Genomic DNA, 25,386 nt, shown 5'->3' on the forward strand with positions numbered 1-25,386 from the left:
GGAATGACTTAGCTTTATCCGCCAGCCCAACCCTCGTGATTTATAAACCCTGGGATAGAGTTCGAGTCCCAGAGTTAGAAGCCATGATATTGGGAAATTTTAGACCCAGGGTTTTGTCTTACAAACTCTGCATGCTTTCAAGGAACCGGGACTCCACATATTTTGGAAGTCTAGAGAATTTTCCCCCTTTCTCCAAATATATAGTATGAAGAACCCAAACTGGATTACAGGAGTAGCCATGCCCAGCTACAGGAACTGGGCATGGCTAGACTAGTGAAGAGAAGCACCAGGGGAGACAGGATAGCAGTATTCCAATATTTGAGGGGCTGCCCCAGAGAGGAAGGGGGTCAAGCTATTTTCCAAACCACCTGAAGGCCAGACAAGGAAGAATGGATGGAAACTGAACAAGGAGAGATTTAACCTGGAAATAAGAACAGGGAGAACAATCAACCGGATGGAACAGAAGTTGCCTTCGGAAGTTGTGGGAGTTTCATTACTGGAGCCTTCCAAGAAGAGACTGGACTGCCATCTATCAGGGTCTCCTGCTTGGCCAGGAGGGTGGGACTAGATGACCTCCAAGGCCCTTTCCAACTCTCTTAACCTGTTAAAAATCTGCCAGGGGAGCCCGAAGAGGCGGGCAAAGAGAGCGGAGAAGACGCATTCCCACGACCGCGCGCAGGATCCCTTTGCTTAGCCCTTGCGGGGTGCGCATGGCGAGGGGAGTGGGGGCAAGTTTCCAAGCCAGCCCAGCGGGCCAAAGAGCAACCTTCGCTCGAGCCCCACTCGCAGATGTGTGGGGGGGGGGGAGCGGGGAGAAGAAGACGAAAAGGAGGAGAAAACCCCGCTGTCTCCAGCGCAGGCGGGCGGGCGGCGAGCCGGCGCGCCTGCTTCCCTCCCTCCCTCCCTCCCTGCCCGCCTGCTGCCTTCCTCCCTTCCTTCCTCCGTGGCTCTGGGTTCTGCTGCCTGCGCCTGGCTGGAAATGAAATACCTCAAAGCCGCCGCCGCTCCTTTTATTTCAGCAGGGCTGGGTGGCTGCCTTTTTTTTTTTTTTTTTTTTGGAGACTCCAAAAAGCCCTTTCATGTGCCGCCCGCCTCCAATCGGCATCCAGAGGTTGCCTGCAAGTGGTCTAATCTCCATGAGGTGTCAATCACGGCCCCTGGTGGATGCGGGAAAGTCTTTCGTAACCGCCTCTCTCTTTGGGAAGGGAAGGGGGGAAAAGACCGGGGGGGGGGAGAGCGAAGGGAGAGAGAGAGAGAGAGAGAGAGAGAGAGAGATTCGAATAGCAGGAGAGAGGAACAGAAAGAAGAGAGAGACTGGAGTGGCGAGAGAGGGAGAAAGAGCAGAGAGGGATAGAAAGAAGAGAGAAAGAGACTTGAGTGGTAGGAGAGAGTCGAATACTGTAGCAGGAGAGAGGAATAGAAAGGAGAGAGAGAAAGACGAGTGTTAGTAGAGAGGGAGGGACAGGGAAAGAGAAGAGAGAGTGGCAGGAGAGAGAGAGAGAGGGAAGGAAGAGAGAGTCGAATAGCAGGAGAGAGAGGGAGAGAGGGATAGAAAGAAAAAAAGGAGGGAGAGAGAGACGAGTGTTCGGAAAAAGGGAGGGACAGAAGGAAAGAAAGAAGAGAGAGAGAGAGACTGGAGTGGCAGAAGAGAGAGAGGGAAGGTAGAGAGAGTGAGTCGAATAGCAGGAGAGTGGGGGAGAGAGGAATAGAAAGAAGGGAGAGAGAGAGAGACAGACGCGCAGCTGCTTCTGCTGTGCCTCCGCCTGAGCGCTCCGGTCTCCGTGCTGCTCCCGCCACCGCCGCCGGATAGAAGAAGCGGCCGCCGCTCGCCAGCCCTTCCCCAGCCCCTTCGCCTTCTTGCCCCCTCCTCGCGAGTAAGCCCCGGAGGGCGAGCAAGGCAGCACGTGGATTGCTAAAACGGGGCAAGGAAAAGGAGGAGAAGGAGAAGGAGCCGCCGGCTGCAAACCAGCTTCCCCGCTGCCTGACTTAGGGGGACCCCTCCCCCCTCTCTCTCCCCCAAATCGCCGGGGCGGAGGGAGCGAGAAGGCGGGACGCCCCCCCCCTCCAACCACCACCACCCCCAGCGCCGGCCGTAAACGCTCTCCAATGCCATCGCGGGCGCAGAGCCGGGCAGAGCGATGGGCAAACTTCACTCCAAGCATGGTGGGTGAGAGTTGCAAAGTTGCGGCGGGGAAGGGGGGGGGGACAGGGTGGGCTGCGTGGGCCGGGGGTGGGTGGGTGGAAAAGCGGGGGAAGGGGGTGTCCCACGGCCGGACTGGAGGGCCTGCCGGGGAGATATGGGGCGGCGCAGGGGGGGGGGAGGTGTCGCTGAACGAGTCCTGGAGAAACTAAGCCGCGGTTGAGATCTAACTGTCGTTTTTTTCTCCTCCTTTTCCTTCTCCTTCTCCTCCTCTCCTTCTCCTCCTCTCCTTCTCCTCCTCTTTTACTTCTCCTTCTCTTCTTTTTCTCCTCTTCTTTTTCTCCTTCTCTTCTTTTTCTCCTTCTTCTCCTTCTCCTCCTCTTTTCCTTCTCCTTCTCTTCTTTTTCTCCTTCTCTTCTTTTTCTCCTCTTCTTTTTCTCCTTCTTCTCCTTCTCCTCCTCTCCTTCTCCTCCTCTTTTCCTTCTCCTCCTCTTTTCCTTCTCCTTCTCTTCTTTTTCTCCTTCTCTTCTTTTTCTCCTTCTTCTCCTTCTCCTTCTCCTTCCTCTTCTCCTTCTCCTCCTTCTTCTAACCCGATTCTCCCTCTGCTGATGCCCCCGCTAGCTGCCGCTTGCAAACCTCGAGAGAACCCCGAAGGTAAGAGGGGCGTGCTGGGGAGGGGGGTTCCTCTCTCTCTCTCGGGTTTCGGACCCTCCCCAACTTTTCCCGGCCAGGGGCTGGGAGCGCGTCCGCCTCACCCCCCAAGCGGTTACTGGGGAGGGGGATGGAAAAGTTTGCGCGCCGCTTTCCTGAGTGGGTGGCCGGTCCCGGGGCTTCTGCCCGCATTCCCCCCCCCGGTGGAGGGAGGCTGGGGAGGGGCGGTGGGGAGGGCGCTTGAAGAGGAAGGGGGGTCACGGGAGAAGGGGCTTCCCCCCCACCCACTCCTCCTCCCTCCCTTTGCTCTGCTCCTCCAGGTGATAGCTTCGCCGTGAACGCTTCTCTGGCCCGGAAAGGGTTGGAGGAATGGCCGACGAACCCCAAAGGCTCCGGGGGTGACGGCGACGGCGGCTTCGGGATCCCGCAAGGCTGCCCTCACCGGGCGTTTGGCAAGTGCCCCTCCGGCTCCAGGGTGAGTCTTGCTTTCCCCCGCTCGGTCCGGGCTCGGTGGGAGCGGAACGAACCGCGGGCGCCCGCTTGCCAATGGCTCGGCCGGGGGGTCGTTAGGGCGCGTTGGAGAGAAAAGAAGGGGGCGCTTTTTTCTCTTTCTCCTTCCTTTCGCCGGGGGTGGGGGAGGAGGTGTGGGACGCCTGGGGGGCTTTGGCCAAAGTGCCTTGCCCTGCGGGGCTCCTGGCTCTTTGTGAATGTGGGAGGCAGAGGGAGGGTCCCTGAATTGGGGGAGGGGAGAACACGCTGGAATCCGCCTTACTTTTGCTGGGCTTCGAGAGAGGGGGAGTTATATATCTTAGCTGGTGCCCACCCTGTTTGTACCCTCAACTGCCTCCAGTAATTCTTTCCTGCCTTTCCCCTACTCTGCCACCCTCCCACGATGGGAACTACATCTCCCATCATCCTAGACAGGGGAAGATAGTTTCCTATGAGCTGCTGCTCCTTAGTAAAGTTTGGTACCTCCCCATAATGGGAACTACAACTCCCATCATCCTAGACAGGGGAAGATGGTTTCCTATGAGCTGCTGCTCCTTAGTAAAGTTTGGTACCTCCCCATAATGGGAACTACAACTCCCATCATCCTAGACAGGGGAAGATGGTTTCCTATGAGCTGATGCTCCTTATTAAAGTTTGGTACCCTCCCATGATGGGAACTACAACTCCCATCATCCTAGAAAAGGGACGCTGGTTTCCACTGAGCTGCTGCTCCTTGTTAAAATCCTCAACCGAGGGGTTGCCTAAAGGATGCCTTTCCTAAGGTGTTGAATTCAGTTCCTCCAATCCAGGGGTCAGCAGCCTGCAGCTCAGGAGCCGCACGTGGCTCTTTCATCCCTCTGCTGTGGCTCCCTGTCACTGGTCGGATCCACAATTGATAAGGCTTTCAGTTAGGACAGGTAGAGGAAAAAGGACGCCGGGATAGGAGGAGACTCTATGGTGGGGGGAGCCGGACTTCCAGTCGGCTCTGGAATTGAACGGGGAGGAGGGGGGGCTTCCGGTTAGGACCTTTGTGGCTCTTTGAGTGTTTAAGGTTGCTGACCCCTGCTCTAGTTTAGCCCCGGAGAATAAGGTCCCCAGTCCAGGAGATCGGGATAGAAGGCATCTGGAGGGCTTCCAGGTTGCCTTTCCCTATTGTGGCTTGTTCTGTGATGCCCCCTTGGGTCCCTCCCTTGTGGCTTGGCTGCCGAAAGGCTCTGGAATCTTCCCAGGGTGTTTGGAGGTGGCTAGTTGCGTTGTCTTCTTTGGCCGGGACTTCTGGATGGGCCCCTGCAAAGGGGAATGGAAAGGGAAGAGGTCTCTGATCTTCCAGATGTTGCGCTGAGCCGCGCATGGATCTGCTTATTCATAATTTGCTGGCTTCGTCTCGGCCTGCAGTGCGATTGAAAAAAACATGCTGGCTTGTAAACCGTGTTGAAGGCCGAGTTCCCACGAACAAGGGCAGCCTGGGGTTGAACCCACGATGCTGAATTGAAAGTGGCTTGTGAATGCAGCCCCCAGTTGAGGCTACCCTTTCTATCCCAGGAGTCTTTATCCTCACCTTTCTGGATTCTGTCCTCGGTTTACAGGCCATCCTCCACTTACGACCGCAATTGGACCCTGCGGCTGAGTGAGGCAGACGTTAAGTGGGTTTTGCCCGATTTTACGACTTTCCTTGCAAAAAAAAGTGGCTTAAGCGAATCCCTGCGGTTGTTAAGTTAGTCCCACCATTGTTAAGTGACTCCCCCTTGACTTTGCTGGTCAGAAGGTCGCAAGAAGGGATCGCATATGTCTCGTTGCGACTGTCATAAATATGAATCGGTTACCAGGCTGTCTAAACTTTGATCCCATGACTAAGCAGATGCTGCAATGGTCATAAAGGGTTTAAAATGGTTGTGTCACTTCATTGTCGTAACTTTGAACAGTGATTAAATGAACTGTTGCAAGTTAAGGACTTCTTGTACCTTGGATCCAGTTCCCATCATTTCCAGTTACATGCGGCTGAGGATGAAGAGAGCTTAATCCACAACAGTGGATATCACGTTGGAGAAGGCTGGCGTAGAATTGTTATCACAACAGTGGCAAAAATGGTTTGTTTTATACAAACTGTTGTTAGGCCTGCAATGTTAAGGACCTTGCGTTGATCCCGCTAGAAGTTTGCAAAATGCTTTTACTACTTCGTGAGTAAATATGTCAAAATGTGCTGTGAAAAATGCGACCCCCGTGTTTACCAGGCAGGTAGCGGTTTGAATCTCCCCAATTTGCAAAATATATAATCTCTATCTCTATCTCTATCTCTATCTCTATCTCTATCTCTATCTCATCTCTATCTCTATCTCTATCTCTATCTCTATCCTCTATCTCTATCTCTATCTCTATCTCTATCTCTATCTATCTATCTATCTATCTATCTATCTATCTATCTATCTATCTATCTATCTATTCTATCTATCTCTATCTCTATCTCTATCTCTATCTCTATCTATCTATCTCTATTCTATCTATCTCTATCTCTATCTCTCTATATCTATCTTCTATATTATATCTATCTCTATATCTATCTATATCTATCTATATCTATCTATATCTATCTATATCTTCATCTATATCTCTATCTCTATCTCTATCTCTATCTCTATCTCTATCTCTATCTCTATCTCTATCTCTATCTATCTATCTCTATATCTATCTATCTCTATCTCTATCTCTCTATATCTATATCTATATCTATATCTATCTCTATATCTATCTATATCTATCTATATCTATCTATATCTATCTATATCTATCATCTATATCTATATCTATATCTATATCTATATCTATATCTATATCTATATCTATATCTATATCTATATCTATATCTATATCTATATCTATATCTCTCTATCTCTATCTCTATCTCTATCTCTATCTCTACTACCTACCTTACCTAACCTACCTACCTACTACCTACCTACCTACCTACCTACCTACCTACCTACCTACCTACCTACATACATATATATATATATATATATATATATATATATATATATATAAAATGTGTTTTCCTGAACATCTGGAATTTACTTGGCTCCCCCCCCCCATGCTTCTAAGAAAGTTAGAAAAGAGGGGAAAGATTTGAAAAAAAAATTGGAGGCACCCTTGGCCTCATGTCAAGATGGGGAAGCGGTTGCCATCCAGATGTTGCCAAAGGTTCTGTCATCCTCCTTTTTTTTTTTGATTGGCGGTTGCCTGGGCCTGTTCGGGAATTGAAGTTCAATAAACATCTGGAAGGCTACATATTTCCCACCCTTGCTGTAAGGTTTTTTTTGTGTGTGCGTATGCTTTTTAAGAAAGTCTGCTGGGTTTTGGCGTAGTGAAGATTAATGTTTTGTTTGTACCCTGATTAATTGAAGGGTTATAATTTGGTCTTCTCCTTTGGCTGAGACGTGGGGGCTTTCATTCTCCGCCCTCCCTAAAATGCGTGCATACATGGCAAACGGGGATTTTAAAGCAACTTCAGAGATGTCCCTCCAAGTTTCTGGCTTTATGTCTATTTTGTTTAAAAAAAGCTGATATTTTATTATTTGCAGCTGATAACCATGCTTCCCCAAGCTTTCTGGTCATCTGGAGACTGCTGATTCTAACACTGAGCACATCCTGTGGCCGACCATAAGAGATTCCCCTGGCATTTGAAATTTAAATAAAGCATATGCACGCATGAGTCTCTTATTTTTGGGGAGGGGGGGGGAGTAGTGACATTCCGTGCCTTGTGATGTCATCAGTGTTTTCCCTCCTACTAATTGGCCAAGTGTTCCATCTCTCAGGCTGGGGGTCAAACAGTACGCCCCTCAGACAGGGTTCGCAATTTGGGAGTCCTCCTGGACCCCACAGCTGACTTTTGAACATCACTTGTCAGCTGTGACAGGGGGGCATTTGCCCAGGTTCGCCTGGTGCACCAGTTGCGTCCCTACCTGAACCGGGAGGCCCTCACAACAGTCACTCGCGCCCTTGTGACCTCTAGACTGGACTACTGCAACGTGCTCTACATGGGGCAGCCCTTGAAGAGCATTCGGCGACTCCAGCTTGTCCAGATTGCAGCTGCGCGAGCGATCGTGGGTGCACCTTGGTTTCACCCACGTAACACCTATCCTCCGTGAGCTGCACTGGCTGCCTATTGGTCTCCGGATACGCTTCAAGGCGCTAGTTGTCACTTATAAAGCCCTTCATGGTATTGGACCTGGGTACTTGAGAGACTGCCTGCTGCCAATTACCTCCACTAGACCGATTAGATCCCACAGATTAGGCCTCCTCCGAATTCCATCCGCCGGCCAATGTCGACTGGCGACGACCCGGAGGAGAGCCTTCTCTGTGGCTGCTCCGACCCTCTGGAACGAACTCCCCGTGGAGATTCGAACCCTCACCACCCTCCAGGCCTTCCGCAAAGCCCTTAAAACCTGGCTGTTCCGACAGGCCTGGGGCTAAGGAACCGTTGCCCCCGTCTCGAATGGTATGACTGTTGTGCGTTTTAAATCATGCATTGTTTTGTGTCGTTTTTAATTTGTCTGTATCCCCCTTTCCCTGGTTTAAGTTGTGAGCCGCCCTGAGTCCCCTTCGGGGGAAAAGGGCAGCATATAAATAAAATCAACATTCAACATTCATTCAACATCATGCAAATGAAATGAATTATGCAGATGGGCTCATTTACATGGTGCTGATGTCATCAGGGAGGGGGGGAGTAGTGACATTCCGTGCCTTGTGATGTCATCATGCAAATGAGATGAATTATGCAGATGGGCTCATTTACATGGTGCTGATGTCATCAGGCATACATTATGCAGCTGCTTAGCTTAAGTCCATTTCACCTTGTTAAGAGCATAAGTACAGGCAGGTGGTTCTCGACTTACAACAGTTCATTTAACGACCGTTCAGAATTACAACGGCACTGATAAAGTGAATTAGGACCATTTTTCACAGATATGACCAATCTAGCATCCTGGTGATCATGCGATCAAAATCCGGATGCTTGGCAACGGGTTCGTACTTATGACCATTCCTGTGTGCCAAGGTCATATGATTCCCTTTTGCCACCTTTGCAAAATCAATGGGGAAGCCAGATCCACTTAACAGCTACTAATGTAACAGCTGCAGTGATTCGCTTAACAACTGGGACAAGAAAGGTAGCAACTTGGGGCAAAGCTCATGTAACATGTCTCACTTAATGATGGAAATTTGGGGCTCGGTTGTGGTTGTAAGTCGAGGACTACTTGGACCTTTGGTGTGGTGATGATGATGGAGTGTGTGTGTGTGTGTGTGTGTCATTTGTGCTGATAAATAAATAAAGGGAGACTAGTATAGATCTATTTCAAGCTATTTAGCTCTCATCAGCTAGCCATACCCTTACTGGGATTCAAACCTGGGCTGTTTTTACATATTAGGCAGTTATATTAACCTCTAAGCCACAAGCTCTCCTCACTTACTAGCTGAGCCAAGGAAATGATTAAGTGTTATGTCAAAGCACCTGGTGCTTTGAATTTCTAGCAGTATGCTTCCTCCCATATTTGGGCATACCAGGTGCTTTGACATCTATCTATCTATCTATCTATCTATCTATCTATCTATCTATCTATCTATCTATCTATCTATCATCTATCTATCTATCTATCTATCTATCTATCTATCTATCTATCTATCTATCATCTCTCTATCATCTATCTCTCTATCATCTATCTATCTATCTATCTATCTATCTATCTATCTATCTATCTATCTATCTATCTATCTATCTATCTATCTATCTATCATCTCTCTATCATCTCTCTATCATCTATCTATCTATCTATCTATCTATCTATCTATCTATCTATCTATCTATCTATCTATCTATCTATCATCTATCTATATCTATCTATCTATCTATCTATCTATCTATCTATCTATCTATCTATATCTATATCTATATCTATATCTATCATCTCTCTCTCTCTCTCTCTCTCTCTCTCTCTCTCTCTCTCTCTCTCTCTATATATATATATATATATATATATATATATATATATATATATATATAATCAATCTATCTATCTATCTATCTATCTATCTATCTATCTATCTATCTATCTATCTATCTATCTATCTATCTATCTATCTATCTATCTATCTATCATCTATCTACAGTATCTGTCTATATCTTATCTGATAACTTTAAGGACACTAGGACCCATTCGGCTATATATGCAAAATTGCAGAGCCGTCACTTTCATTCAGACAATGTGGACATTTGGTTCTTTGCCAAACTGTTCAGTTGCGGATTATTTACGGAAGAGGCAGTGTGGCTTTAGTAGTTTTAAGATGTTGGGTTGGATCTGGGGAGACCCAGATCGTTTTGCATACCCATTTAAATTCCAGTGGTAATCATCCAATTATTGCGTATCATTTAAATGAATCTCCGGAAGGATTGTTCTTTCCTAAGAGTCTATGAGCTTAGGAATCCAGAAGCTTCTTCGGTTCAGACCTTTAGCTTCACATCCAAGAAGCTTCTTCAATTCAGAATGGAGGAAAAAGCTTGGATGAGAAGTGAGATGTCTTCAAAGAGAAAGAAGAAAGTCCAGTTGACTTTTGAAAAAGTATCTTTGGGTCAACCATGACCTGGATGATGGAGAATCCCCCTAGACAATCCAATGATTTCTCTGTGTGTGTTTGCGTACGCGTCAGTGGCGGGATTCAATTTCTTTTGCTACTGGTTCTGTGGGGGTGGCTTGGTGGGCTTGGCAGGGGAAAGATGCTGCAAAATCCCCATTCCCACCCCACCCCACTAACCTGCTTTCCAGCTCCATTCCCCTGTTCAGGGCTACAGAAGAATGGGCGTGGCCAGCCTGTTTGCCAGTTCTCCCAACTACTCAAAAATTCCACTACCGATTCTCCACAACCTGTAAGAACTGGCTGTGTGGGCACCTTTTTTGGCAAGGTTTTTCAGAAATGGTTTGCCATTATCTTAGCTCCCTAGAGCTGACACAGAGCGATTGGCCCAAGGTCACCCAATTGGATTTGTGCATTAGGCAGGACTAGAATTCACTGTCTCCTGGTTTCTAAGCCTGGTTGCGTTAACACTATACCAAAACTTGCCCCCCAAAGGTGCTTTTTCAAAAGGCAGCTGGCCTTTCTTGATATTTTTTCCTTGAAAACATTTCGCCTCCCATCCAAGAACCGAAGAAGCTTCTTGGATGAGAAGCGAAACATTTTCAAGGGGGGGGGGGAAAAGAACAAAGAAAGTCCGTTGGCCTCTTGAAAAAGCATCTTGGAGACAACCACAGATCTGGATGTTTAAGAATCTCCAGAGACATTTAGTTATGCAACAGAAGTGAAGAAGCTTCTTGGAGGAGAAGCGAAATGTCTTCATGAAAAACCAGATGTTTTTCAGAAATGGTTTCCTTGAAAACATTTCTCGCCTCTCATCCAAGAACTGAAGAAGCTTCTTGGATGAGAAGCGAAACATTTTCAAGGGGGAAAAAAAGAACAAAGACAGTCCGTTGGCCTCTTGTATCTTGACATCTTGGCGACAACCACAGATCTGGATGATTGAGATGATCCATTAGGCATTTACACCAAACTGTTTTGCCTCATCCACCATGAGTATAACTCACTAAAAGGGCTGCGTTTCCACGAAGCGACAAGCTCAAAAAGCGAACAAACCCAGAATTAGCCAAGGTTAATTCTAATCAAGCTTAACACAGATGCTAGGACTTTCTGGAGTCGCTAAACTTGTTGAGAGAACCCAGCTTTCACGTTGGTAGACATTCCATGGTGGGGATGTCTAATTTAATTCACTATCTCAAATGTCCCTAAGTAAACCCTGATGAGAAAATAAATCAGGCGTTTGATTTCGCAACACGGTTCCTTCGCCATGCTGGGAAGCCAGGCCACTGTGGTGTAACAGGAATGACTACGGCAATCTCGGGAAAAGGATTGTGGTCATCCCTGACTTAAGTGGTTGATAAATTAGGGACTCGCTGTATCTTGAACGCAACAGTATATAATCTTAAAAAATCCCCGAGTGTTTGAAGATAGCCGCCTCGGCTTTTGCAAAGTTTGTTGCCGTTCTGCGTATAACAGTATCAATAATTTACTAAGACTGCATTACTATTCCTCTTCTCTTCCTCCCTAGTATCTATCTCTCCCCACTTATGACTATAACCGTGTTGCTTGTATCTTTCAATTTGTATAGTTTTTTATTGGTTTCCTAGTACAATTTGATAGCTTATTAGTAACCTTGACTATCGCTAAATCTTGTACCTTTTCATTCTTGATGAAAAGTAAGTCGAGGACTACTTGGACCTTTGGTGTGGTGATGATGATGGATTCTGTGTGTAGGTCTGTGTGTGTGTGTGTGTGTGTGTGTTGCATTTGTGCTGATAAATAAAGGGAGACTAGTATAGATCTATTTCAAGCTATTTAGCTCTCATCAGCTAGCCATACCCTTACTGGGATTTGAACCTGGGCTATTTTACATATTAGGCAGTTATGTTAACCTCTAAGCCACAAGCTCTCCTCCCTTACTAGCTGAGCCAAGGAAATGATTGTGTTATGTCAAAGCACCTGGTGCTTTGAATTCTAGCAGTATGCTCCCTCCCATATTTGGGCATACCAGGTGCTTTGACATCTATCTATCTATCTATCTATCTATCTATCTATCTATCTATCTATCTATCTATCTATCTATCTATCTATCTATCTATCATCTATCTCGAATGTCCCTAAGGAAACCCCGATGAGCAAATAAATCAGGCGTTTGATTTCGCAATACAGTTCCTTCGCCATGCTGGGAAGCCAGGCCACTGTGGTGTAACAGGAATGACTACGGCAATCTCGGGAAAAGGATTGTGGTCATCCCTGACTTAAGTGGTTGATAAATTAGGGACTTGCTGTATCTTGAACGCAACAGTATATAATCTTTAAAACATCCCCGAGTGTTTGAAGATAGCTGTCTCGGCTTTTGCAAAGTTTGTTGCCGTTCTGCGTACAACAGTATCAATAATTTACTAAGACTGCATTACTATTCTTCTTCTCTTCCTCCCTAGTATCTATCTCTCCCCACTTATGACTATAACCGTGTTGCTTGTATCTTTCAATTTGTATAGTTTTTCTATTGGTTTCCTAGTACAATTTGATAGCTTATTAGTAACCTTGACTATCGCTAAATCTTGTACCTTTTCATTCTTGATGAAAAGTAAGTCGAGGACTACTTGGACCTTTGGTGTGGTGATGATGATGGATTCTGTGTGTAGGTGTGTGTGTGTGTGTGTGTGTGTTGCATTTGTGCTGATAAATAAAGGGAGACTAGTATAGATCTATTTCAAGCTATTTAGCTCTCATCAGCTAGCCATACCCTTACTGGGATTTGAACCTGGGCTATTTTACATATTAGGCAGTTATATTAACCTCTAAGCCACAAGCTCTCCTCCCTTACTAGCTAAGCCAAGGAAATGATTGTGTTATGTCAAAGCACCTGGTGCTTTGAATTCAAGCAGTATGCTCCCTCCCATATTTGGACATACCAGGTGCTTTGACATCTATCTATCTATCTATCTATCTATCTATCTATCTATCTATCTATCTATCTATCTATCTATCTATCTATCTATCTATCATCTATCTCGAATGTCCCTAAGCAAACCCCGATGAGCAAATAAATCAGGCGTTTGATTTCGCAACACGGTTCCTTCGCCATGCTGGAAACCAGGCCACTGTGGTGTAACAGGAATGACTACGGCAATCTCGGGAAAAAGATTGTGGTCATCCCTGACTTAAGTGGTTGATAAATTAGGGACTCGCTGTATCTTGAACGCAACAGTATATAATCTTAAAAAATCCCCGAGTGTTTGAAGATAGCCGCCTCGGCTTTTGCAAAGTTTGTTGCCGTTCTGCGTACAACAGTATCAATAATTTACTAAGACTGCATTACTATTCCTCTTCTCTTCCTCCCTAGTATCTATCTCTCCCCACTTATGACTATAACCGTGTTGCTTGTATCTTTCAATTTGTATAGTTTTTATTGGTTTCCTAGTACAATTTGATAGCTTATTAGTAACCTTGACTATCGCTAAGTCTTGTATCTTTTCATTCTTGATGAATGTGTTTTATTCTCCTTATGTACACTGAGAGCATATAGCAATAGCAATAGCAGTTAGACTTATATACCGCTTCATAGGGCTTTCAGCCCTCTCTAAGCGGTTTACAGAGTCAGCATATTGCCCCCAACAACAATCCGGGTCCTCATTTTACCCACCTCGGAAGGATGGAAGGCTGAGTCAACCCTGAGCCGGTGAGATTTGAACAGCCGAACTGCAGTCAGCTGAAGTAGCCTGCAGTGCTGCATTTAACCACTGCACCACCTCGGCTCTATGCACCAAAGACAAATTCTTTGTGTGTCCAATCTCACTTGGTCAATAAATAATTCTATTCTGTCCTGTCCTGTCCTGTCCTATCCTATCCTATCCTATCCTATCCTATCCTATCCTATCCTATCCTATCCTATCCTATCCCTCATTGAAACAGATAGAGAAATTTTAAATGGGTTTAAACTAGTTTAATCTTCAATTGCCTTTTCTGGTGTTTGAGGTTTCAGTCGTATTGCAGGGATGGTATTAATTGAATTGCCCAATAATCCAATAGAAAGATGGATTCTGTGGCAATTATTCTCAGAGGGACAGTTCAGTGTGGTTCCAAGCCATAACAGCGTAGAGAGCACTCAGCATTTCTCTGCAGTTTTGCGCTGGAGGCTCAATTGTCGCCAAGGAGTGAGCTGTGTTGCAACATTTGGCAGAGTTGAGTTTGAAGACTCACCTGATGGAGCTGCTTAAGAAGAGGGGGTGATCTATGTTTATTTCGGTTGGGTTTTCTGGATGGCTCATATCTGATGGGGCTCCCTGCCTAATTTGGATCTTGGCAAGCCTACCAGAATGGTTCTTGTGTTTGCTCTCCACTTCCAAAAGAGAATGAAATGCTTGTGAGAGCAGACTGTAAACAGTAATAATGGAGATTGATTACATGGGTGAGTCAGAAAGGCAAAATAAAGGGAATGTTCCCTTGGAGTTGGACTGAGTTCCTGGTGACTTCACAGTCGCGTTTATGTAACTTTCCATTAGTGGTGGGTTTCAAAAATTGTTCGAACCTACTCTGTGGGTGTGGCCTCCTTTGTGGGAGTGGCTTGCCACCCTTGTGACCGGATAGGAGTGGCTTGCCGCCCATGTGACCGGATGGGAGTGGCTTGCCACCCATGTGACCGGATATGAAATTATGAATTAGTACTTAGTTCGGTCCAAGTAGCTATTCAGAAGTTAGTGGTTAGAAGCAATTGTAAAGCAAGATATGGAATTAAAACCAGAAATATTTTGTTGGCTATTTGAAAGGGAGTATAATATATATTTAATTTTACACATGTTAGCAGCTGCTGGAATTGTGTTTGCACAACAGTGGGAAAACAGAGATATGTAAATGAATAAATATTACAATGTGCAGGAATAAATAAATTGGCAATTAAAATCAAGAAGGCTTTGAATACTTTTTCACGTGGGATTGGTTTTAGCAATTGCCAACTAACGGAAACAGAAATTAGAAATCCAAAAGTATGAAAGAAAACACCAATTTTGTAAGGAAAGGTCCCTAAAATGTATAAGGAAATATTACTAGATCATTATTAATGCGTAGATAACTGCGGGACATTACACACCCACCAGTGGTGGGTTTCAAAAATTTTTGGAACCTCTTCTGTAGGTGTGGCCTGCTTTCCGGGTCCACTGGTGGAACCTCTTCTAACCGGTTCGGTAGATTTGACGAACCGGTTCTACCGAATAGGTGCGAACTGGTAGGAACCCACCTCTGCTTTCCATGGCATGTTTGTGGAAGTAGGTTAATACTCCTTTAATTTAGAACCCTATGTCTCAACCTTGGTAACTGCAAGATAAATAGTCTTCAACCAGAGGTAGTATTCTGCCGGTTTGAACCAATTCTTCCCAACCGCTAGCAGAAATCACAGGTGGTCCCGCCCTAGCTGTATGGCCATGATGGCAAAACTATGGCACAGGTGGCACACGGAGCCATTTCTTAGGGCACATGAGGCGTTGTCCTGTCAGCTCCATCGCGCATGTGCACATTGGCCAGCTGACTTTGGTCTTCGTTTTTGGCCGTTTTCCGCCCTCCGGAGGCTTCCTTGAAGCCTCCAGAGGGCAAAAAACCCAACAGGCAAACTGGAAGTTAGGGAACGGAACTGTTTTTCTCCCTCCGGAGATTTCAGAGAAGCCTCCTGAAGCCTCCGGAGGGCAAAAAACGGCCCAACGGGCAACCCGGAAGTTTGGGAACGGATTGCCTCCAGGTTGCTTGTAGGGCCGTTTTTTGGCCTCCTCAGGCTTCTAGAAAGCTTCTGGAGCCCAGAGACGGCGAAAAACAGGTCCTCAAATACACACAGACAGCTGAAGGCAGCTGATAACTGGCCTATGGCTCTGGCCCCCTCTCTGCCTCCAACACAGAGCCCTCTTCTGAGCTTTCCTCAGCCCCCAGGACTGGCACATGTTCCTCTCCAACCTCCTCACTGTCCGAATCTATTGCCAGCTCCGCAGGCTGCTGGCGGGCCACAACAGAGATGGCTGAATGGACCTCATGCCTACATTTGGGGTCATTTTGAGCCGAGGTGGCGCAGTGGTTAAATGCAGCACTGCAGGCTACTTCAGCTGACTGCAGTTCTGCAGTTCGGCGGTTCAAATCTCACCGGCTCAGGGTTGACTCAGCTTTCCATCCTTCCGAGGTGGGTAAAATGAGGACCCAGATTGTTGTTGGGGGCAATATGCTGACTCTGTAAACCGCTTAGAGAGGGCTGTAAAGCACTGTGAAGCGGTATATAAGTCTAACTGCTATTGCTATTGATTGTATTGGGTAAATTCTAGCAATAGCGATATAATCAGTAAACCATGGTTTGTATATAGCCGCACTCACACATTTAGTTTCTCTTTCCCTCCCTCTCCAATTTAAGAGAGTCACATCAAAGTGGGGGAAATAATGTCCCTAATCAAGATAAAAATGATTTTTAGGAGGAGTAGAGGGATAGAAGAAAGAGGGGTAGAGAAGGTGGGAGAGAGGATTGGAGGGAGGGTGAGAAGGAAGGGAGGGAGTGTATCGGGAGAGAGGAGTGGTAGAGGGGGAGGGGAAGTAGGGTAGAGGGGAATCGTGGAGGGAAGATGGAAAGTTGGAGGGGGGCGAAAGAAAGGGTGTATGGAGGGTCGAAGAGGTACATTGGGTTTCTATTTTTCGGGGTATTATTGACAAGAGGAATGGCTGTGTTTATTGTTTAATGTTATATGGCCCCGGTTGTGCACAGTATATATGTGATTGTACAAAAATGAAAATGGAAAATAAAAACACATTTCTTGAAAAGAAGATAAAAATGATCTTGGATATAAGATCAATGGAGCTCCAATTTCATAACTCCTTCCCCTTCAACATCCAAACAGCCTTCCTCCCCTCTCTCTTTCTAAAAAAAAACACAAACCAACAAGCCAAACTGGAACTCTGGAAATCAAAACTGTTTTGTCAAGGAGCCTCTACTTAAAAGATCCACGGCTCCATTTCATGTTTCGAATCTAATCTTCATGCCTGAGAGTGTGACTTGTCGAAAATGGGATTTTTCCCGTTTCAAGAGGGCCGACGGAAGGAACGGTAACGAAGCACCTCACCTGGGATGGAGGGCTTAAAAAAGCCTCATCCTAAAATGTGCTTCTTCAGCAACGGAGGGGATGATGAGGGAGAAAGTTGCTGCGCCGGCGTTTGCTCTCAAGTTGATTCTCGCGGAAAAGCTTCCTTTGTGTAGCTTCTGGAGAGCTCGGAGCTGCTTAAAGAGGTGGCGTTATTTTTTTTTTATATAGCCGCCTCCTTTGCCTTCCCAGGGATGTTAGGATGGCTTTTTATGGCTTTCTTTGAACTTGGCTTCGGAAGGGAGGGGAGGAAGGGGGGGAAAGAGAGAAGGCCGGCCCCCGCTGGAGTATAGAAACTTTGTAAGGGCTGATGCTGGCTTTAGAAGAAGAGAGGCATCCATGCAGCGATGATCTTTTAAAACAAAACCTGGGCCACCTCCTGCCAGTCTAGCTACCGGCTTTTATAGAAATGCTGGAAAAGGGCCTGGCTTTGGGTCCCTGCAAGTGTGCTTCAAAACAAGGCTGAAAAGTAAACTGCAGATGTTCGGGGCGGGGAGTGGGGGGCTGATAGAGATCTTTCTTTCCTTTTCTTTCTTTCTTTCTTTCTTTCTTTCTTTCTTTCTTTCTTTCTTTCTTTCTTTCTTGATTTCTTTCTTTCTTTCTTTCTTTCTTTCTTTCCTTCTTTCTTTCTTTCCTTCTTTCTTTCTTTCCTTCTTTCCTTTTCTTTCTTTCTTTCTTTCTTTCCTTTTCTTTCTTTCTTTCTTTCTTTCTTTCTTTCCTTTTCTTTCTTGATTTCTTTCTTTCTTTCTTTCTTTCTTGATTTCTTTCTTTCTTTCTTTTCTTTCTTTCTTTCTTTCTTTCTTTCTTTCTTGATTTCTTTCTTTCTTTCTTTCTTTCCTTCTTTCTTTCTTTCTTTCCTTCTTTCTTTCTTTTCTTTCTTTCTTTCTTTCTTTCTTGATTTCTTTCTTGATTTCTTTCTTTCTTTCTTTCTTTCTTGATTTCTTTCTTTCTTTCTTGATTTCTTTCTTTCTTCTTTCTTTCTTTCTTTCTTTTCTTTCTTTCTTTCTTTCTTTTCTTTCTTTCTTGACTTCTTTCTTTCTTTCTTTCTTTCTTTCTTTCTTGATTTCTTTCTTTCTTTCTTTCTTTCTTGATTTCTTTCTTTCTTGATTTCTTTCTTTCTTGATTTCTTTCTTTCTTTCTTGATTTCTTTCTTTCTTTCCTTTCTTTCTTTCTTTCTTTCTTTCTTTCTTTCTTTTCTTTCTTTCTTGATTTCTTTCTTTCTTTTTTCTTTCTTCTTTCTTTCTTTCTTTCTTTCTTTCGTTCTTTCTTTCTTTCTTTCTTTCGTTCTTTCTTTCCTTCTTTCCTTCTTTCTTTCCTTCTTTTCTTTTCTTTCTTTCTTTCTTTCTTTCTTTCTTTTTTTCTTTCTTTCTTTCTTTCTTTCTGTCTGTCCGGCTGGTTTGTTTTCTTCCTTTCAATGCGCTGGCAAACGAGACAGTTCCCGCGGTGGAAGCCTGCAGCTCTGCTTTTTCCTGGTTCTTGGGAAGCAGAAGGCTGAAACCGAAGAGGGACTAAGGAGTGAGATCTGGATCGTTCCCTGGCAGGGGTGAGACTCTGGGGCTCAAGTTGCTAGTCCATCGGGTCGCTTTTACTAGTAAGAGTGGTTAAAAGACAGCAGCCTAGAAAGGAGGAGACCGTGACTTCTGATCCTGCCTTAGGCACGAAAGACAGCTGGGTGACTTTGGGCCAGCCACTAGGAGAATGGGGAGTTCTAGTCCCTTCTTAGGCACGAAAGACAGCTGGGTGACTTTGGGCCAGCCACTAGGAGATGGGGAGTTCTAGTCCCTTCTTAGGCATGAAAGACAGCTGGGTGACTTTGAGCCAGCCACTAGGAGATGGGGAGTTCTAGTCCCTTCTTAGGCACGAAAGACAGCTGGGTGACTTTGAGCCAGCCACTAGGAGATGGGGAGTTCTAGTCCCTTCTTAGGCACGAAAGACAGCTGGGTCACTTTCAGCCAATCCCTCTCTTTCAACCCAGCCTCCTTGTTAGGGGCAAATACGAAGGAGCAGTATTGGATGTATTAATTGAATTAGTTCTACTTTTTAAAAATTATTACTCCCCCCACTCCCTTGTGCCCATTTCGTCCCTGCCAGCTGAGCAGAAGGGCAGCCTAAACGTTTGAGTTCGTGAAGCTGACTAAGTGGCTAGATATTGGTGCCAAAACCTCTGTAAGCTGCTTTCTCTATGATGGGGATGAATCATGGCCCTTGTATTAAACCTACTGGAACATGGGTGTTTGCTTCCCCTGATCCAGAGGTGGGTTCCTACCAGTTCACACCAGTTCGATAGAACTGGTTTGTCAAATCTACCGAACCGGTTAGAAGAGGTTCCACCAGAAAGCAGGCCACACCTACAGAAGAGGTTCGAAAATTTTTTGAAACCCACCACTGAATCACACACACACACACACACACACACACACACACACACAGAGAGAGAAAGAGAGAGAGAGAGACAGACAGACAGACAGACAGACAGACAGACAGACTCACACAGAGAAAGAAAAAGAAAGGAAGAAATAAATAAAAAAAGAAAAAAGTGAGAGAGAGATGAAAGAAAGAAAGGAAAAAGGGACAGAGAGACAAAAGGAAGGAGAGAGTGAGTGAGTGAGTGAGTGAGTGAGAGAGAGAGAGAGAGAGAGAGAGAGAGAGAGAGAGAGAGAGAGAGAGAAAACACATGGCCAGCAAGCCACTCCCACAAAGGAGGCCACACCCACAGAGTAGGTTCGAAAATTTTTTCAAAACCCACCACTGCCCCGATCACACGACAGTCAATCCACCTTGGCATCCTGCAGGTGTTTGGAATGCCGGTTCCCGCCAGTCCTGCAGCCAGCATTTTCCAGGGGCAAAGAGATGATGAAAGTTCTCATCCACGCCAGGCTGTCTGTCCCTGGCTTAATAGGCACTAGCGCTTGCAATTAAGGAGGGACTTAATTTCTCCCCTGCCTGATTACTTTGGCCCAGATTGCGCCAATGGTGTACTCTCCTTTTGCCGTCACGTTACGCAGGCCATTATTTTGCTCATCCCCGCTTGCAAAAGTCAAGTAGAAGCATCTGGCAATCACCACTAGGAAAGCCTGCCAACCTCCTCCAACCTCTGATTGGCCCAAGAGAATTCCAGGACTAAACGTGCTGAAAAGTAGGGAAGCACGCACAGCCTTGTTTTACCTGTGACAGGTGTCTCCGGAGTTTTCACAGCCTTGTTCCTGGATATGATTCTCTCCCCCCCACACACCCCCGATGTTAAACTTGATGGTTGTGCTGTCTTCCTAAAGCTTTCTTTATCCTGAATTTTTTATGATTTTTTTTTGACAAACTTCAAGAACACAATATTCCAGTATTTATATTTTCTGCTGGGATTGGAGACATCCTGGAACAGATTATTCATCAAGAAGGTGTCTACCGTTCCAATATCAAAGTAGTTTCCAATTTTATGGAGTTTGGTGATAACGGCATATTGAAAGGATTTAAAGGAGAATGAATTCATGTTCACAACAAACACGATGGAGCCTTGAAAAATACAGAATACTTTAAACAATTAAAAGACAACAGCAATATCATATTACTTGGAGATTCTCAAGGAGACTTAACAATGGCAGATGGAGTGGCAAATGTTGAACATATTCTTAAGGTTGGATATTCTTAAGAGCCGAGGTGGCACAGTGGTTAGGGTGCAGTACTGCAGGCCACTTCAGCTGACTGTTATCTGCAGTTCAGCGGTTCAAATCTCACCGGCTCAAGGTTGACTCAGCCTTCCATCCTTCCGAGGTGGGTGAAATGAGGACCCAGACTGTGGGGGCGATATGCTGACTCTGTAAACCGCTTAGAGAGGGCTGAAAGCCTTATGAAGCGGTATATAAGTCTAACTGCTATTGCTATTGCTATCTGAATGATAACATTGACCTTTATCCTTGTATCTTTATCACAATGGCTACCTGGAGTTTAAAGGATGCATCCTAGCAGTGTTTTCCACCTTTGGCTTGAAGATGTGTAGACTTCAACTCCCAGAATTCCCCAGTGAGCATACAGGCTGAGGAATCCTGGGAATTGACGTTCACACATATTTAAGCGGCCAAGCTCAAAGGAAACACTGCATTAGAAGAGCAGTCCTGTTTGCTCAAAAATGAAGCATATGAGGTGGTGGTGGGGAGCATAATGTGTTGTGCAGCCACTGGGGAAAAATGCTCCGGATTCTGTATACTTTACTTTTAAAACTGAAATAAGGTTCTAGTCCACAGGGTGGCAAATGAAAAAGAATAATCTTTTGGTTTTTACTTTAATGTTAAGAGGCTAGAAAGCAGAGCAGACAAGGGCCTTTTGGTAAGTGGCATGCTCAGAATTAACAGTGGCTAAGGCGCTGAGCTTGTCGATCAGAAAAGGTCGGCAGTTCGGCGGTTCGAATCCCACTGCCACGTAATGGAGGGAGGTCCCGTTACTTGTCCCAGCTTCGGCCAACCTAGCAGTTCGAAAGCACGTGAAAAATGCAAGTAGAAAAATAGGAACCACCTTTGGTGGGAAGGGAACAGTGTTCCATGCTCCTTTGGCATTGAGTCATGCCAGCCACATGACCACGGAGACGTCTTCGGACAGTGCTGGCTCTTTGGCTTTGAAATGGAGATAAGCACCGCCCCCTAGAGTCGGGAACGACTAGCACATATGTGCGAGGGGAACCTTTACCTTAAGAGGCTAGAAAGCAGAGCAGGAAGGGGCCTTTTTATAAGTGGCATGCTCGGCTTTTATTTCGCTTCTGTTTCCATCTCGTCCTTTTAAAGAGGTGTGTAGATTTCTCACTGGCTTCTGGGCGATGCTGAGCAGGAGTATTTCCATGCATGTCTGGAATTTCATTGGGAAATGAAATGCCTTGGCCGTCTGCATCCTTCAATGGTGCATGACCAGCAAAGGCGCCATCCTTTAAAAAAAAGGGTGGGGGGGGAGAACGTCTGACCTTACCAATTCTAAGGAGACCCCCGTCCGTGGATGAAAACATTTACAGCAAGCCTGGAAAATGAATTCCGTTTGATGCCTTTCGGGACCCTGAAATGGTTTAGAACCAATTTAAGATTCTGTTGAAAATCTGAAGTGGGAAACTTTGCGTTCCGCCTTCCTCAAAGTTTGTGTGTTTGGAGGGGGGGAGAGTGAGTGAGTGAGTGAGTGAGTGAATATCTCTTTACTGACATGCTGGACACTTGGAGTCTCCACACTTGACTGCTGCTCTCATCAGTGGTTGATCCTGGCTCGGAGAAATTAACAGGAAGATTGTTGCCATCCTGAATAGGAAACCCTAGAATCAATGGTGATTTAGTTTAAGGTAGTTTTGAAAGCTCCTGTTACGTTTTGTTGTTGTTAGTTCATGAAGTTGTGTCTGATCCATCGCAACCCTATGGACAATGTTCCTCCAGGCCTTCCTGTCCTCTACCATTCTCTGGAGTATACTTAAGCTCAGGCCGACTGCTTTAGCAACTCCATCCAGCCACCTCATTCTCTGTCGTCCCCTTCTTCTTTTGCCCTCCATCACTCCCAACATGAGGCTCTTCTCCAGGGAGTCCTTCCTTCTCATTAGATGGCCAAAGTCTTTGAGTTTCCTCTTTAGCAGAGATGGGTTCCTACCAGTTCGCACCTATTTGGTAGAACCAGTTCATCAAATCTACCGAACCGGTTAGAAGAGGTTCCACCAGTGGACCCGGAAAGCAGGCCACACCTACAGAAGAGCTTCCAAACTTTTTTGAAACCCACCACTGGTCCTTGGATATGATTATTCTACACTATCATGCTCCTATTTATAAAACTCAGGGCCTCTGGGAAAGGTAAGGATGACTCCTGCGTTTGTGGTGCAATCAGAACATTGCGTGTGTTGAAGTTGTTTTAACGCAAACCAAAGATGCCCTTTAAAAAACAAGTTTACATCCTATTCTTATGCATGCCAGTGCTGTGTGTGAGGTAATTTAAGCTGGCTCTGACAAGTGTCATCGGCATCTTCATATCCGGTCACATGGGTGGCAAGCCACTCCCATCTGGTCACATGGGCAGCAAGCCACTCCCACAAAGGAGGCCACACCCACAGAGTAGGTTCGAACAATTTTTAAAACCCACCACTGCTCTTCAGGATCTGGCCTTCTAAAGAGCAGTCAGGGTTGATCTCCTCTAGGACTGACCGGTTGGATGGCCTTGCAGTCCAAGAGACTCATAGGAGTCTTCTCCAGCACCAGAGTTCAAAGGCCTATTATGTGTAGCTTCTAGCAATTTAACAGCCGTTTGTCTATCTATGACAGACTCCACTAAATGAACTCTTGTGTGTCGAGGACTATCCATATCCCACATGGTTAGGTTTCCTGCCTTGGACTACCCACATTGTTCCCACATCTGACCCCATGTTAGCTCCGAGGATTTTGCCACTGGCCTCTCCCTCTCCCTCCCCCCCTCTCTCTCCCTCCCTCCCTCCCTCCCTCCATGCGCCTGTGTATTATCGGTCCAAGAGAGTTTGCGTTTGAGCTGCGGTGGCTTTGCCAGAGCCATGTGTTTCTGAGCATCTCTGCACTGGCTTGGGAGGATTAGGGTGCATGGAGGTACCCATTAAAGCCTATGATTTCAAGATCTGTGGAAGGAAAACTTATGCTCCGGTGTTTGATCTCCGGTTGATGCTGCACGCGCCGTGAGGTACGGATTGCCGCGATCAGCTCGGGAGGAAAGAGAGAGAGAACAAAGGACTATTTTGCAGGAGAAATGGGATGGGGGCGGGGGCGAGGGGGGGTTGAGACTCCATGGACGTGCTTTCATCTGCTGGGTGTTGTGTGTTTGCATACCCTCTTCTGCTTTTCTTATCTGGCGGGAGGAGGAGGAGGACATAGATAAATACAGTTTAACAGAGTTGGAAGGGACCTTATAGGTAATGTAGTCCAAGCCCCCCACCCCCCAAGCAGACCCTACACCATTTCTGACAGAGGTCTCTTCTTGAAAGTCTTAAGTGATGAAGCTCCCACAACTTCTGAAGGCAACTTCTGTTCCATCGCTTGTTTGTTCTCACTGTCAGAAATTTTCTCCTTATTTCCAGGTTGAATCTCTCCATGATCAGTTTCCATCCGTTATTCCTTGTCTGGCCTTCAGGTGCTTTGGAAAATAGCTCGACACCCCCCCTCCTCTCTGTAGCAGCCCCTCAAATATTGGAAGACTGCTATCATGTCTCCCCTGGTCCTTCTCTTCTCTAGACTAGCCATGCCCAGTTCCTGCAACCCAGTGGTGGGTTTCAAAATTTTTTGGAACCTCTTCTGTAGGTGTGGCCTGCTTTCCGGGTCCACTGGAGGAACCTCTTCTAACCGGTTCGGTAGATTTGACGAACCGGTTCTACTGAATAGGTGCGAACTGGTAGGAACCCACCTCAGCTGCAATCCTTCTTCATATGTTTTAGCCTCCAGTCCCCTAATTATCTTTGTTGCTCTTCTCTGCACTCTTTCTAGAGTCTCAACATCTTTTTTATAGTGTGGTGACCAACACTGGATGCAGTACTCTAGCTGTGGTCTTACTAAAGCTTTACAGAGTGCTGTTAGTACTTAACTTGATTAGGATACCTACGAGACCGTCTTCTGCCACATATCTCCCTTAGACCAATAAGATCGCACAGGATGGGCTTTCTCCGGGTGCTTTCAGCTGGCCAATGCCGGCTGGCGACGCCTCGGAGTAGGGCCTTCTCTGTTGCCGCTCTGGCCCTATGGAATGAGCTACCCCCAGAGATCCGGGCCCTACCCACTCTCATGGCCTTCCGTAAAGCTATCAAAACCTGGCTTTTCCGGCAGGCCTGGGGCTGTTGACCTCTTGATTGAGGTCCAGCCCCCCCCTTTGACTGGGTGCATGTTGTGTTTCTTCTTAATCTTGTTGTATCTTATTGTTTTAATCCTTTTTTAATATTTTTCATTTCTGTAAGCCGCCCGGAGTCCTCCAGGATTGGGCGGCTTATAAATTCAATAAATGAAAATGAAACGATTGTATCCCTCTGTTAATGCAATTTAGGATTGCGTTGGCTTTTTTGGCTGCCACCTCATACTGCTGGCTTGTATTTAACTGGTTAAATACTGAGCCGAGCCAATGTGGCACAGTGGTTAAATGCAGCACTGCAGGCTACTTCAGCTGACTGCAGTTCAGCAGTTCGGCTGTTCAAATCCCACTAGGCTTAAGGTTGACTCAGCCTTCCATCCTTCCGAGGTGGGTAAAATGAGGACCCAGATTGTTGGGGGCGATATGCTGACTCTGTAAACCGCTTAGAGAGGCCTGAAAGCCCTATGAAGCGGTATATAAGTCTAACTATTGCATTGCTATTGTTATCCACTAAGACTCCAAGATCCCTCTAGGGAGGAGGAGAAAGGGAAGGTTTCTGTGCCCTTGGAGGTAACTTAC

General features: G+C 46.0%; 1 protein-coding gene and 1 pseudogene across 1 annotated transcript in view; one reads left to right on the top strand and one right to left on the bottom strand.

The window, feature by feature from the left end:
* Window positions 1-1,015: 1,015 nt before the first annotated feature.
* On the bottom strand, window positions 1,016-2,187 carry LOC148042818 (uncharacterized; annotated as a pseudogene).
* A 537-nt stretch (window positions 2,188-2,724) lies between these two features.
* Window positions 2,725-25,386, top strand: part of NKD1 (NKD inhibitor of Wnt signaling pathway 1) — a 103,049-nt gene continuing 80,387 nt past the window's right edge. Inside the window, exons 1-2 of the mRNA XM_087728840.1 lie at window positions 2,725-2,794; window positions 3,112-3,266. Coding sequence (XP_087584966.1) covers window positions 2,749-2,794; window positions 3,112-3,266 — 201 coding nt within the window. The 5' untranslated portion in view covers window positions 2,725-2,748. The remainder of the gene's footprint in view (window positions 2,795-3,111; window positions 3,267-25,386) is intronic.

Source organism: Thamnophis sirtalis, unplaced genomic scaffold, assembly GCF_051295495.1.
Source record: "Thamnophis sirtalis isolate CommonGarterSnake01/CBP01778 unplaced genomic scaffold, rThaSir2_p1.2 scaffold_14, whole genome shotgun sequence".
NCBI lineage: Eukaryota > Metazoa > Chordata > Lepidosauria > Squamata > Natricidae > Thamnophis > Thamnophis sirtalis.